The sequence below is a fragment of the Saccopteryx bilineata genome, chromosome 5 (assembly GCF_036850765.1).
Source record: "Saccopteryx bilineata isolate mSacBil1 chromosome 5, mSacBil1_pri_phased_curated, whole genome shotgun sequence".
Classification (NCBI taxonomy): Eukaryota; Metazoa; Chordata; class Mammalia; order Chiroptera; family Emballonuridae; genus Saccopteryx; species Saccopteryx bilineata.
The window spans coordinates 21,827,989-21,842,712 of record NC_089494.1 but is presented as its reverse complement, the minus strand read 5'-3'; the positions used below and the strand labels follow the sequence as shown (position 1 = coordinate 21,842,712).

The window sequence follows — 14,724 nt, the reverse complement described above, 5'->3', positions numbered from 1 at the left end:
CTTTCTGTCAGTCAACATAAATTAATATTTCCTGAGCAGAGAGTGCAGCAAATGCTAAATGGCTCTTAAGAAATTATATATTGAGGCTGATCAAACACATGCTGATCCTAGTGTGGCCCCAACATAAGCAGAAAGGGGAAGATATGAAAACCAGAACCCTAGTACAATAATTCCACAAGACACACAGGATGACTTGTTAGAGATTTCTTTTTACCAACAGCCACCAACTCCCTGCCTTTTCTCTTATTGTGCCCCTGGGATGACCTGCCTCAGGGATTTCTTGCACGTGCACATGCACACACGCGCGCGCGCACACACACACACACACACACACACATACCCAGAGTTAAGAGTCATCTGACAAATTTTCAAATCTTCTCGAGAAGCTCAGAGAACATTTACTAAATAGTATTCTGCCTATTTCAGGGACTTCTTTGTTTTAAAACCAGTGTTTAGAGTTCTTTTTATTCCTCTTCTTGAAAAGTTAAAAGTATAAAATTGGGGTGAGCAGAATTGGTGAGAAGCAGGGAAGTGGAGAGAGAGAAACTGCAGCCATCTCCACGTGGAGCCAGGAAGACAGTTCGATCTCTGAAGCGAGTCCGGCTCTGGCCAGGCCTGACCCAGGGCTGGCTGGGCTGAGAGGGCTCTGTCGACAACAGCCATGGAGAACCGGCTCTATTCTGAAAATGCTTCTGTGCCAAGTTCTCTGAAGACCCCCTCAGTTCTGGTAACAGAACAAGTTCATGATCGAGTGTGGGACTTTCCCAGGAAGGTGTAGTCCCAAAGAGGGTTGACTCTATCAAACAGCGTCTAAATCCTAAGACCTATGAAATTGATACAGTGATCCTTAAATAATCGGCAATTAGGATGGTCAGGGGCTTATCACCACAGCATAAGAAAAAGTGGCTCCTCTCCGGGTAAAAGTAGACAGTTCACTAGCTGTTCAGTTGTCAGCCTTGGCCTATTCTATTTCCTCCTACTTTCACCAGTTTTCCATGTCTAGGCACAAGCGGAGTTTGTCCATCAGAGTGAAGGAAAAGCACAGACACACAAACACCATTGGTAAGGGAATGCACAAGTGAGGGAGTTGGAAAACAATGGGTGATTAAAGCCATAACATAGTAAATAGTTCTATGCTGATAAATAGATATTGTTACTTAATAGTTACTGTATTTATAAAAGCAAGATTTCAGTTATGAAGTAGAACTACAAGTTTTATTTATTTGAAAGTAAATATAGTCTTGTAAATTCTTACCAAGTGGTAAGAAAGTGAAAGTAGGACACTGATGTTGATGTGTGCTGTCATGCTACTTTGTAGCGGTTATGGCATGTGGCCAGCAAGGCTGGATTAAAAAACCACTACTAGACACAACTCTGTGCTCCTTCTCTTTACCCTAGTATGTACTTCTGAGACATATCAAATTATTTCAAAGAAACAGCAATTTGCACCACCCCACTATAATCCACTGCACCGTGGGAAGCAATTTTCATTCCATCCGAATCTGAAAAATAAAATCACCAACACTGAACACTGGCATTTGTTTATTGAGAGGGTTAGAAAAAAAAAAAAGAGAGAGAGAAAACAAGTAAAGGGAAAGTCCGAGAAAGGAGAGAAAGATAAGAAGTGAAAAACCGAGACAGGTGAACTGTAAAAACATCCATCTATAATGAACAAACAATGTCTTCAGTAAAGAGTTTCTGAATCTGTAAAATAAAATTCTGGTTGACTTTTAAAAGCCAATCATTTGAGTCGTCCTTTAAAAAAAAAAAAAGATAGCCAACAGATGAAAGAAACTCCATTTATAAAAATCAAATGAACCTCTAACAAAGCTTGTTTGGGACATGAATAAATCATCTGACCATGAATTATTCAATATTATCAAGAAACTAGCAGAGGATTCCAGGAACTGGGCTTGGGGAGGTGCCTAAAGCCGGGAGTGAGAGAGTTCATCATCTCAGACCCACCACGGGAAGCCAAGGAACAGGCCACGGGGTACCATCATCTGATGCAGACCTTACTAGACCTCCACTCGAGGTGCAGGGATGCCAGCAGCCTTTACACTCCAAAGCATAAAGCAAGTAGAATTTAATTCATAGAACCTTACTTTAGAAAACAGCATGTGCTCAGTAACAGAGTAACAGGCAATAACATATTTTTTTTTAAGCACTGGATCTTTTTTTTAAATGCATGATATACATGGGGGATACTAGCTGTGTGCAAAAGAGAGTTGGAGTTGAAATTTTTTATTTAAAGGAGATGACTAGAAAATTCTTTAATGATAAATTGGCAAGCATAGTCTGACCTACTCCTTCATGGCTATGGGGGTTGGATTTTCTTAAGTGGGGCAGGGAAGGGGAATGGGGAAGGGAGTATCTCAGATTCAATCCGCTAATCAATGTGTATGTGTGTATGTTCCAGGTCCAAACTGCTTTGCAGGAACTACAATAATTCCAGCTGGCATTGAAGTGAAAGTGGATGAATGTAACATCTGTCACTGTCACAACGGGGACTGGTGGAAACCGGCTCAGTGTTCAAAACGCGAATGCCAAGGCAAGCAGATTGTGTAGAACCGATTCCCAACCGATGACGAGTTCTTAGGAGACGATGCTATCGACGGCTTCTACTCTGCACATGTTTAAATCAGAACAAAACAAACAAACAAACTCCTGCCAGCCACAACAGGGTCACCAGCAAAACCTTTTAAGGTTGACAAAAGTGACTATTTTACTAAGAGGAAATTTCTCTTTTTCTCTCTTGCTATATAAAATCTATATAGTATATAGCTATCAAAACCACTTTTGTAACTACTCATGCTTGATGGTGACTTGACTGGATTTCTGGAACAAAAAAAAAACCCCACAAAAAACAAAGAAATAGCCTTGTACAGGCTCCTGCTCTGGTGACACCTCTAGCCTGCCAGCTCGCTGTCTGCCTAGTTCATTCAGTTTTACTTTCCCACCCATCATCCATGGCCTTTTCCTCTTGTAGTAGTTCCTTTGCCCATTTAAAGTCTAAGGGGCCAGATTTGACCACGCAGTAAAGTTTTGAGTTGTGTCAAACAAGCTTTGGTAAAGAAATGTCAGGGGTGAAGACCCTGCCTGACCAGGAAGACCAAAAGCATCCAACTAATCACTCCCCTCAAGTGACTGAGTGACTCATACCCTGTAGGCTGAGACAAGAAAGGCGCACACAAATGGACCCAATGCTGGGCAAGGCAGGGACCTGGTGCTCCGTGCATTGTCTGGGGGCTCCCAGTTGCATTCTTACACACCACACATTTCATCTGCAAAACCTTGAAACTGCCAATCAAAAAACCTAATATGTGAAGTACACCATGAACATGATTAAAGAATCCAAAGGAGACAGGTATTCAAATTTGTAGCATTAATCACCAAACTCCCATGACGCTGAATTTGAGTTCAGCTTGTAACTAAACACACTCTAAACTCACTGTCAGCTGGCACTATAAATACCAGAACCAGGGTGAGTAGCCCCACTGTGACTTTGAATCCTTCTGAACGCTACTGGCTTTGCGGTTCAGTTTGGGCCGAGAGCCAGTAGGACACATAGGCAGTTTTTATGGTTCAGGACCGCGTTCGTTCGCCACGTTAGAGTGATGGCCACTCAGCCCTATGTCTAAAACACAGATTCAGGACACTCTTTCCACCTCAAGTGCTGATTTAAATTAAAGATTAGGGTAGAGTGAGTCTTGCACAATACAATTCCTTGTGTTGAACATTTTTTTAAATGTATATATTAGATACCGAACCTTTGAATTAAAGTGAACCTTTGAAAAGTCTCAAGGTTGCCCTGGTAATGCTGCTAGCATAGTAACAGAAAAAATAAAATAAAATAAAACACACAGGGTATCTGGTGTCACCTCGATTCAAGTGCAAATTTAGCAATTCTGAAACCACACTGGCATAGTTAATGGCTTATTCTCCTTCCCTGTCTTGAATACCCTGGAGCAGATCCGGTAGGGTCCTTGAGGAAACTCGAAGGTTGCCTTCATTGTCACTGTTCTTTGCTTTCCTGCTGCCACCAAGCCTGGGCTTTGCCATAACTCCTGTGGAGTGCCACATTCTGAAACAAGGTTTCTCAACCTTCCTGCTATTGACATTCGGGGTCAGACAATTCATTGTTGTTAGGGGCTGTCTTGTGCATTTTTAGGATGTTTAGTAGCATTCTTGACCTCTATTCGCCAAATGCCAATAGCAACACCCTAGTTGTAACCACAGATGTCTCCAGACATTCCAAATGTCCCTGAGAGGTGGAAGAATGGGCAAAATATCACCTGGTAGAGAAGCAGGGGCCTAGAATAATCCCTATAGAGTGGTTTCTGGCAGGGACACACCAGGCAAGCTCCGGCTGAGCCTGTGGTTTGGGGAGCTTCTGAGCCCTTTGGGACATGCACAATCAGCGGCTCCAAGGGGGAGGGGCCCGTCTCCTCCAAAGGGATTGATGCTTCCCCGCCATAGGTCCACCTTCAGGATACATATTTTTTGAGTCTCATCAACCGGATTTTCATTTTAAATTGTCAGTCTCTCCTCCATGGAAGTACCTCCTGTCATCAAAAAAGAGTTGTCATTTCCACAATGAATGTGTTGACGAGTTGGACCTGACACTTCTCACATACACTGTGCTTGTGTTATGATACAAATAGCCACACTGGCGCCATCCAAGAGGAACATCAAGCCACCATCCCTTAGAACACCAATTTGCAGCAAGGTTGGTACCTTTCAGTTGCCCCCATGGATACGTCATCTAGACAGTCATGAATCATTCATGACCAATTCTGCATGATTTATTCCTGCACTCCAAAGTAAAGGCATTCCATACTTCAGCTTGTGTCTAGACAGAGATGTATTATAGAGCTTTCTTTGCCCTGAGGTTGTCTGCTTCCAGCTTCAAAAATCCACACTCTTGGAAAGAAACAATAAAAATAACAAATGACAAGAATAAGGTTTGAAACCCAGCAAACATCCTTAATGGAGCCATGTAGCATAGTACCCTATGTATTATTAAGGAGTTACTATGTCATTTTTAGAAGACAGAAAGAGAGTGCCACTGAAAATCCGGGGTGCAGAAATATTGCCTCAAAGTCTCAGCACTATGATAGCCGCAGTAAGAATTAACAGGAATTGAAGTACAATATCCATCAGGAAACGTTCTTTAGAGACTCTGCAGAATAAAGGCTGCTCAGTGGCCTCAGAGACCAGACAGAGAGAGGGATTTTCTTTTCTCTCCAAGTTTCACTATTAGCTGTTTCCTTTAAAACTTTGTAGCACTGACACTTTTCCCCTTTTAGGGAGAGATAAACCTATATATAGTGTGACAGGATTTCTCATGAACTGTGAAAACGGACAACCTCCTTCCACCCAGGTCATTGAGAGATTCTTCCCAAACTCTGAACAACAGAGTTGTGGTTTCATCTCTTGTTGGTTTTTTTGTTGCTTTATTATTTGAAAGCTCTGTTTGCCACCACACTGTCACCTCTGTCCTTTTATTCCTCCTTCACTCCACCCTTGGTTCTTGGCTTTAACTCCAGCTATGCGTAAATAATGGATCGACAGCAAGTCAGCTGATGCCTGTTTAAAAAAAAAAAAAAAAGATTCAATTTCTAAAAATATTTCAAAAATGGTGTGCCTGAAAACTAGTGAGAAAAAAAAAAACCTAAACACTAAACTGTAAAAAAGGGGATTCTAGCAACAATATTTGATGTGTAAAGAGTATATTATTAAAAAACTATTTTGTTAAATATAAAGTGTGTTAACCAGCAAGCATTGTTTGTTCGTGGTATATTTTCCTTCCTAAATTTCTCCCTCCTCCCTACCTTCAGCATTTAATGACTGATTCTCAGTGACTGCTAGCATCTGAAAGCACATGTGTCATCAGCACCATATTCCATTAGAATTTAGTGCTGGCTTTAGCATTTGCCCGTGTACATTCTCATTCTTCATAATAGGAGGCCAGGCTGATTTGGAGGTCAGAGAGCAAGCTCAAATAAACCAGCGACAAGAGTGTAAGTGACAGGAGACATGTTTTTCTGACCTGGATCCATACTCAATACTAATGATAATCTATAATTATTGAGTGCTTGCTCTGGGCAGGCCCTGGGCTAAGCACTGAACCCACAGAATCTTCATTGGTCCACACAGCACACTTGCAAGGGAGGGACTCTTGCAATCTCTGCCTTTCTGTTGAGGAAAGCAAAACGCAAGTAGGATCATTTGTCCAAGGTCATAGGGTAGGAAGTGGCAAAGCAAGAATTTTTGTATTATAAAATTTTGCACACGCACACACAAATCAAGAAAATAGTATAAGAAGTCTCCATATACCTACTGCCCAGTTTCAACGGTTATCAAGATTTTGCATGATGCTTCATCTATTTCTTTTTCTTTGAGGATTTTAAAGCAAGTATCAAGCAAACATAATTTCATCCTGACATCTTGCAGTAATCATCTCTTTAGAAAGAAGAGATATTTTCTTACAAAACCGTGTATTACCAAAATAAAAAAAATAATAAAAATTTTTTAATAGCGTCTACTATCCAGTCCATATTCAAATTTCTTCAACTTTCTAAAATATGAAATGAAAGGGTATTTGCATAATCCAAACCATCCACAACACTGCATTTGTTCGTAAGGACTCCTAGATCCAAAGTAGGGATTTGAACCCTGCCAATTGAAGGCTGTGGATTCTGACAGATTACTGGGTTTGTTCTTGTTATCAGAGGGTTGTGATGAGAAAATCGCCGTTTTTTAAAGCTCAATGTTAAACTCTCTCCTAGACGCTGAGCAAGGCGAACAGCGGGCAAGAGGCTTTCTACGAATTGACCTGAAGGGGGCAGCAAAGAGCCCAGAGCAGGCACTCTTGCAGACACCAGCATCCAGAGGATGCTGCTTTTTATGTGTGCATAAGTCGTCCGTGGGGAGTAAGAGCAAACTGTTGATTTTCGTCTCTTTGAGACAAACATATACTGCCTAATACAGAGTAACACCGAACAATAGTTTATAAATTGCCATCATCTTCCGCACTGTTGGAGGGAAAGAAGAAAACAGCCAGCCGCTAAGGAAACACCAGCATGGTGTCCTCACACATAAGCACCCCCACCCCCACCCCACCAACATTTTCCTAAAACAAGATTATACGTTCTTGCTTTTCAAAGTCCCGTGTGTCCAATCTCTGCTCCCTTCGTGCCTTGCAAAGGATTGTTTACAGTTTATTCCTGATTCAAATGTCATGGGAGAGCACTGTCAGGTGTAAGAGAGGAGGCGACGGACTGCCACATCCTGAGGGTGTGGTTACGTGGGTTTCTGCTGGGAATATTTCTCTGATTTTAGAAGACAAATGCTATCTCTGAGCCAGCAGCCTCACCTATAATTTCTTCCCACATTGTCAAGAGACCTACAATTTGAATTGGGGTGGTTGCCCGATCAGTGAGCCTCAAACTGTACTGGCTGGCGCACGCGCGGGGTTCTCCCTGACCAATCAGATAAACCTGGAAGGCATACTGTCCTTTCAATGAGCAAGACGTATTGGTGCCAGCGTGCCTTTCACAGAGTAAGAGTTAAATGAATGCAGTTAAAGGAATTCCTTTAATTCCATCTTAAGGACTTAAAATTTGTTTTAGATTCCAAATATATTCATTTCTGGTAAGGACTGGATAACATTTTCTTTTAAGTAGGAAAACAAATAAAGGTATTATGTATTAAAGAACCAGAGAGCGATGGTGGAAGATGGACAAATTAGAAATATTTTTGATTTTTGTATTACTAAAGCATAGTAGAAGGAAATCAAGACTTGATAGAAATTAATATATAATTTTGATTTTAAAAATTCCGGAGAATGACAGAGTCTTCTCTGCAGTGGAAAATCACCCGAGGGTGTCCCCAGGCCTCGCTTCTTACTGAAGTCATCTAACTATTTTGTTTTTTTGTTTGTCTGTTTGTTTAGTTTTTTTTTTACAAAGACAGAGAGTCAGAGAGAGGGATAGACAGGGACAGACAGACAGGAACAGAGAGATGAGAAGCATCAATCATCAGTTTTTCATTGCGACACCTTAGTTGTTCTTTGATTGCTTTCTCATATGTGCCTTGACCTCGGGCCTTCAGCAGACCGAGTAACCCCTTGCTCGAGCCAGCGACCTGGGGTCCAAGCTGGTGAGCTTTTGCTGAAACCAGATGAGCCCGCGCACAAGCTGGTGACTTTGGGGTTTCGAACCTGGGTCCTCTGCACCCCAGTCCGACACTCTATCCACTGCGCCACCGCCTGGTCAGGCTATCTAACTATTTTGTAAAATACAAATAAATAAATAGATAGATAAAAGTGGTTCCCCAATTTTCTTTAATTTCTAGGTTAAGGGCTGAACATTTTTTTTTTCTGTTAAAAAGTAGTTTATTAGGTCTTATCGGGGAATCCCAAAACAAGCTACAGACAGGTCAGGTAACCCCTGGTGTGAACCAAATTCTATTTGCTACAATGTAAACTCTGTAGCTTTTTTTTAAATAGTATAATGAACCCAATTAAATATAACCCAGCTTCAACAATAAACTCAGGGCTAATCTTGTTTCAGGTATTACTTCTGACCTCCTCCAATTTTTTTTTTTTTTTTTTTAGATGACGGATGGGAGAAGGGAGTGAATAGGAGTCAAACAATAGCTTTCTTTTTAATTTACAAAAAACTTAAACTCATAGTTCTTTGAAGCTAAGATTCCAATGTAATTAATCCCAGTACTTGCACTACTACTATCTGGCTTTGAGTAGGGTACTTTTTAAAAGCTATACTTTTAGAATTAACAAAATTGGGATTTTTTTTGTTTGTTTTTTTACAGGGACAGAGAGAGAGTCAGAGGGAGGGATAGATAGGGATGGACAGACAGGAACGGAGAGAGATGAGAAGCATCAATCATCAGTTTTTTGTTGCAACAACTTAATTGTTCATTGATTGCTTTCTCATATGTGCCTTGACCACAGGCCTTCAGCAGACCGAGTAACCCCTTGCTCGAGCTAGTGACTTTGGGTCCAAGCTGGTGAACTTTTTGCTTAAGCCAGATGAGCCCGTGCTCAAGCTGGTGACCTCAGGGTCTCAAACCTGGGTCCTCCGCATCCCAGTCCGATGCTCTATCCACTGCGCCACCGCCTGGTCAGGCTAGAATTAGGTTGAGTTTTAAAACTTCCCAAATGAATAGTTAGGTGAGGTGGGTGAGGTTGGGGAAAATTTGGACATAAAATCTGGCTACCTGCCTGACCAGGCAGTGGCGCAGTGGATAGAGCATCGGACTGGGATGCGGAAGACCCAGGTTCAAGACCCCGAGGTCGCCAGCTTGAGCGCGGGCTCATCTGGTTTGAGCAAAAAAAAAAAAGCCCGCCAGCTTGAACCCAAAGTCGCTGGCTCCAGCAGGGGGTTGCTCGGTCTGCTGAAGGCCCGCGATCAAGGCACATATGAGAAAGCAATCAATGAAAATTAAGGTGTTGCAACGCGCAATGAAAAACTAATGATTGATGCTTCTCATTTCTCTCCGTTCCTGTCTGTCTGTCCCTGTCTATCCCTCTCTCTGACTCACTCTCTGTCTCTGTAAAAAACAACAACAACAACAACAACAACAACAAAAAAAATCTAGCTACCATTTCTTAAGACAGTGATATGTATTTATTAGTTCAAACATCTTCATAACTACCACAAAATTATGAACTGGCCATGACCCTTTTGCAGACTAGAACACTGAGATTTAGAAACAGTTTATAAATGGCCAACAGATACATGAAAAGATGCTCATCTTCTTTAGCTATTAGAGAAATGCAAATCAAAACGGCAATGAGATACCACCTCACACCTGTTAGATTAGCTATTATTAGCAAGACAGGTAATAGCAAATGTTGGAGAGGCTGTGGAGAAAAAGGAACCCTCATACACTGTTGGTGGGAATGTAAAGTAGTACAACTATTATGGAAGAAAGTATGGTGGTTCCTCAAAAAACTGAAAATAGAACTACCTTATGACCCAGCAATCCCTCTACTGGGTATATACCCCAAAAACTCAGAAACATTGATACATAAAGACACATGCAGCCCCATGTTTATTGCAGCATTGTTCACAGTGGCCAGGACATGGAAACAACCAAAAATCCCGTCAATAGATGACTGGATAAAGAAGATGTGGCACATATACACTATGGAATACTACTCAGCCATAAGAAATGATAACATCGAAACATTTACAGCAAAATGGTGGGATCTTGATAACATGATACGAAGCGAAATAAGTAAATCAGAAAAAACCAGGAACTGCATTATTCCATACGTAGGTGGGACATAAAAGTGAAACTAAGAGACATTGATAAGAGTGTGGTGGTTACGGGGGGGAGGGAGGAATGGGAGAGGGATGGGGGAGGGGGAGGGGCACAAAGAAAACAAGATAGAAGGTGACAGAGGACAATCTGACTTTGGGTGGTGGGTATGCAACATAATTGAACGACAAGATAACCTGGACTTGTTATCTTTGAATATATGTATCCTGATTTATTGATGTCACCCCATTAAAAAAATAAAATTATTATAGAAACAGTTTATGATTTTCTTAAGCTCACACAAGTAGAAAGAGGCAGAACCAGCTTTTTTTTATCAAGGAATTTTAAGTCTTAGAACACTACCCAAAAGCAGCTTGGACTAGAACCTGGAACATAAAAAGAGCCTATTTTACATAAACTGTCATTAAGATTGTGGTATCATAGAGAGATCCCAAAGATTAGGCAACCTTGGATTTAGATTTTGTAGATTGCATATATGTTGGGCAGGTAATTCAGAAATCATATTGCATTGCAGAAGAAAAGGAATACGTATTTGCAGTTGTGACAAGCAGTCAGGTATGGGAGTGTAAGGTTGGAAATGGAATGGGGGGTGGTAGACACAATAAGAGATGAGTCTAGGAAAAAAACTCAATTGTTAGGCCCTGGAAGATAATGCTGAGAAAATTGGACATGATTTTATTAATTCTGTGAATTAATTAATATAAAAAATAAGGTGATGCCCTGGCCGGATAGCTTGGTTGGTTGGAGCATCATCCCGAAGCACAGAGGTTGCCGGCTGATCCCTGGTCAGGGCACAGACAGGAACAGACAAGTAGTATTGCTGTCTCTTCTCCCCCTCTTTCCATGCCTCTCTCTCTAAAAGCAATAGAGAAAAAGTAAACATTAGAAAAATAAGGTGATAAAGCCATATTTGTGGAATAAAAATTCTGATACCAGAGTGAGTAGTGGATTGGGATCTGAGGAGACAGAGGTGAGGACACTAGTGAGAGGAGTTGGAATAATAAGGAAAGAATAATAAGGATCTGACCTCTAGTGGTGAGACCCAAAAAGGCCAGCTAGTTAAATGGGAATTCAAAAGTTACAATAGCCAGCATTTCTATTGAATGTTCAGGTGATTAAAAGAATAGTGACACTAAGTAGAATTTGTACTTCCCTTGATGATGGCACATAATCTCATTGTAGACTATGCTGGAGATCCTGGTAACATCAGGTGTTTAGGATCAACTTTAATAATTGTTTAAAGTTTAGCTTCTTTCCAGGATAGCTCAGTCTGTTTGTATTCACCAATTTTATCTTCATTTCAGGTTGAATAATTGTCACGTGAATAACCAAAGTTTTTACTATTAATAGTTGTTGGGCAGATAAAATATATTATGCTCACTTTGTTAAAGATGGCGTTGCCCATGTGGAAGCCGTAGCCCAGGTGATATTAATATGTGTTGGGGGTGGGCTGTGGGCAGGCAGGATCCTTGTAGCCTGGGGCTTGGTTTTAGGACTAAGCCTTTCCCACCCTTTTCGATGTGGGGTGGTACAATCCCATCATGTCTCTGATAAGTGACTTTGTATTAGAGACTTCCCTATTTTGTGTATTGAATTAAAGGTTTTGATTTCTACACTATAAAATGAGGACAGACCGGGAGTTTACTCTCTCTTGGTTCCTAAGATTAACATTAGAGGAGAGAGCAGAGAGGAGAGCAGAAAGAGGCCACATAGAGGAGGCCAGGAGAAGCAGCCAAGATGGCGAAGTGTTGAGTGAGAAGCCAGTTTGTGCAGAGTTTGTGCAGGGAGAAGGAAGGAGATGGGGAACAGAGGTGAATAAATCTGGTGAGCTAGAAAACTTTGATTCTAGGAAACTCGGATAAATCAGTAGCTTTGTGAGCACTGAATGTGAGTGGGTTTGGAGCCCAGTGTGTGTTTTTACTTGCCCGCCGGGTGTAAGCTAGGATTAAAGATGATGGCCCACCAGTTTTTGGCTCAGTTGTTTCTTTACCGACTGTCCGAATCCAATGTGAACCTGCATGGGCCAGGCGGCTGTGATGGTGGCCTTGTATACTGGCTTTACAGTAGTCATACATTATTTTTTCTTCTTTTCCAAGTGAGAGGAGGGGAGAGATAGACAGACTCTCCTGCATGTGCTTCCAACCGGGATCCACCTGGCAACCCCCATTTGAGGCTGATGCTCTGCTCATCTGAGGCCATGCTCACAACAAAGCTATTTTTAATGCCAGACGCAGAGGCTCCAAAGAGCCATCCTCAGCATTCAGGGTGACTTGAACCAATTGAGCCATGGCTGTGGGAAGGGGAGAAAGAGAAAGAGAGAGAGAGGGAACGGGGAGGGGAGGCACAGAGAAGCTGATGGTCGCTTCTACTGTGCGCCCTGACCAGGAATCGAACCTGGGACATCCACACGCTGGACCAGTGCTTTACCATGGAGCCAACTGGCCAGGGCCTACTGGTCATATATTTATTCACAGTATTCTTGAAATGGAAGTCAAAAGTTGGAATGACAAGAATATGACATTTTTTTCTAATTTGTGGCAAATATTAATTTAACACCATGGTACAATAAAACTTATTGGTATATTGAGATAGACACGCTTATAAATTTCCAACACTTCCCTCTGCTCATGCCATTCCAGAATATAAAATGCAAATTTTATTTTTATACTGCTGTTCATCAGGAAATTTAAAAAAGGGGGATTACATAGCCATCCACAAGGACCCTCTCTCATTTCTTCCCCCCCAAAACACCTAGGAAATAAAGGGCAAGTTAAGTCCTGGGAGAGCCTTTTGGTTTGAGATTTCCAAAGATGCCCACCCTGTTCCCATTACATTTTTCTTTGTCTTTGTTTTTTTGGTTTCATTCCCTTTTTAATTAATCACAACATTGGGTCAGTCAGACCTATTAACGGCATTTCGTATTCAGACCTTTCAGAGATGCAGCTGCAGATGCAATTTAATTTGTTGACCCATGATCAATAGCAATTAATAGCATCTCTTTAATCTTGTTGAAAGGTCTGTCTTTGGCTTCCAGTAGCCACTATCTCAAGGGAAAGGTACACACACACACACACACACACACACACACAGGTTATTTAATTTCTAGGCAATAGTTGCCCTCAACCATCTATTTTTCTCATGACTTAGTAGCCATTTCAGAAGTTATTATTCTCTAGGGAATTCTCAATTAATTATTACAATAAAGTTCACCTGTACTTTGTTTTAAGATCCTTCCACTGCTAGGTCATCATGTCAATGTTATAGGCCAGTTATAACTCTGAGAAAATGTTATAACTGAGAAAAAAAATACTGCAAAGTATTCTTCCCATTCAGAAAAAAACAGACTTGACTTTTTAAAGTGCATTATGTTAATAAAATAAATGTTTAGTTTTCTTGAGACTTCTCCATGTTGTCTTGTGGTTAAGCCAATCACTGTAGTCCAGTCTTTTATCTATCATATTAATTAAAGAGTGTATTCATATCCCTAAATAAATAGTGACAGAGGAGGTTTGACTTTAAGTGATACATACACAATGCAATACATAGATGACATATTATAGAATTGTACACATAAGACCTATATAATTTTGTGTGTGCATGTGACAGAGACAGAGAGAGAGAGACAGATAGGGACAGACAGACAGGATGGGAGAGAGATGAGAAGCATAAATTCTTCCTTATGGCTCCTTAGTTGTTCATTGATTGTTTTCTCCTTAGTTGTTCATTGATTGGAGGTCTATTGATATATGCCTTGACTGGGGGGCTACAGCAGACCAAGTGACCCCTTTCTCAAGCCTGTGACCTTGGGCTTCAAGCCAGCATCCCTTGTGCTAAATCCAGAGACCATGGGGTCATGTCTATGATCACATGCTCAAGCCAACAACCCCATGCTTAAGTTGGTGAGCCTGAACTCAGGCCAGATGAACCCATGCTCAAGCCAGCGACCTTGGGGTTTTGGACCTGAGTCATCTGCATCCCAGTCCAATGCTCTATCCACTGTGCCACTGCCTGGTCAGGCAAGACCTATATAATTTTATTAACCAACATCACTCTAATTAATTTAGTAAAGTTTTTTTTTAAAGATAGCAAACAAAAGAGGAAACCATAGTATACCAAAAAAAGTTTATTCATTTAAAATAACTTTGCAGCTAGAAAATTAAGCACTGTGGTTAAATATCAATGAGGTTTTTGTTTTGGGGTTTTTTTTCCTGCTCTCAAGTAACTTACAGCCTGATGAGGCAAACAGCAAGGCTGGTCCACATAACAGAGGAAAGCACTGTGCTCTAGCTATAAACAGGTACACTGGGAATATTTGCAAAAGGCAAGACTTCAACCTGGGCCTGTGAGAGAAGGAACTTGTAACACAAGTTTTAAAAGAGGAATAAATATTGAAGGAAGTAGCCAATGCCCTCT

At 41.2% G+C, this 14,724-nt stretch overlaps 1 protein-coding gene across 1 annotated transcript in view; it reads left to right on the top strand.

Moving 5' to 3' along the window:
- Nucleotides 1–2,875, top strand: part of VWC2L (von Willebrand factor C domain containing 2 like) — a 171,933-nt gene extending 169,058 nt beyond the window's left edge. Inside the window, exon 4 of the mRNA XM_066279760.1 lies at nucleotides 2,420–2,875. Coding sequence (XP_066135857.1) covers nucleotides 2,420–2,568 — 149 coding nt within the window. The 3' untranslated portion in view covers nucleotides 2,569–2,875. The remainder of the gene's footprint in view (nucleotides 1–2,419) is intronic.
- The last annotated feature ends 11,849 nt before the right edge of the window (nucleotides 2,876–14,724 follow it).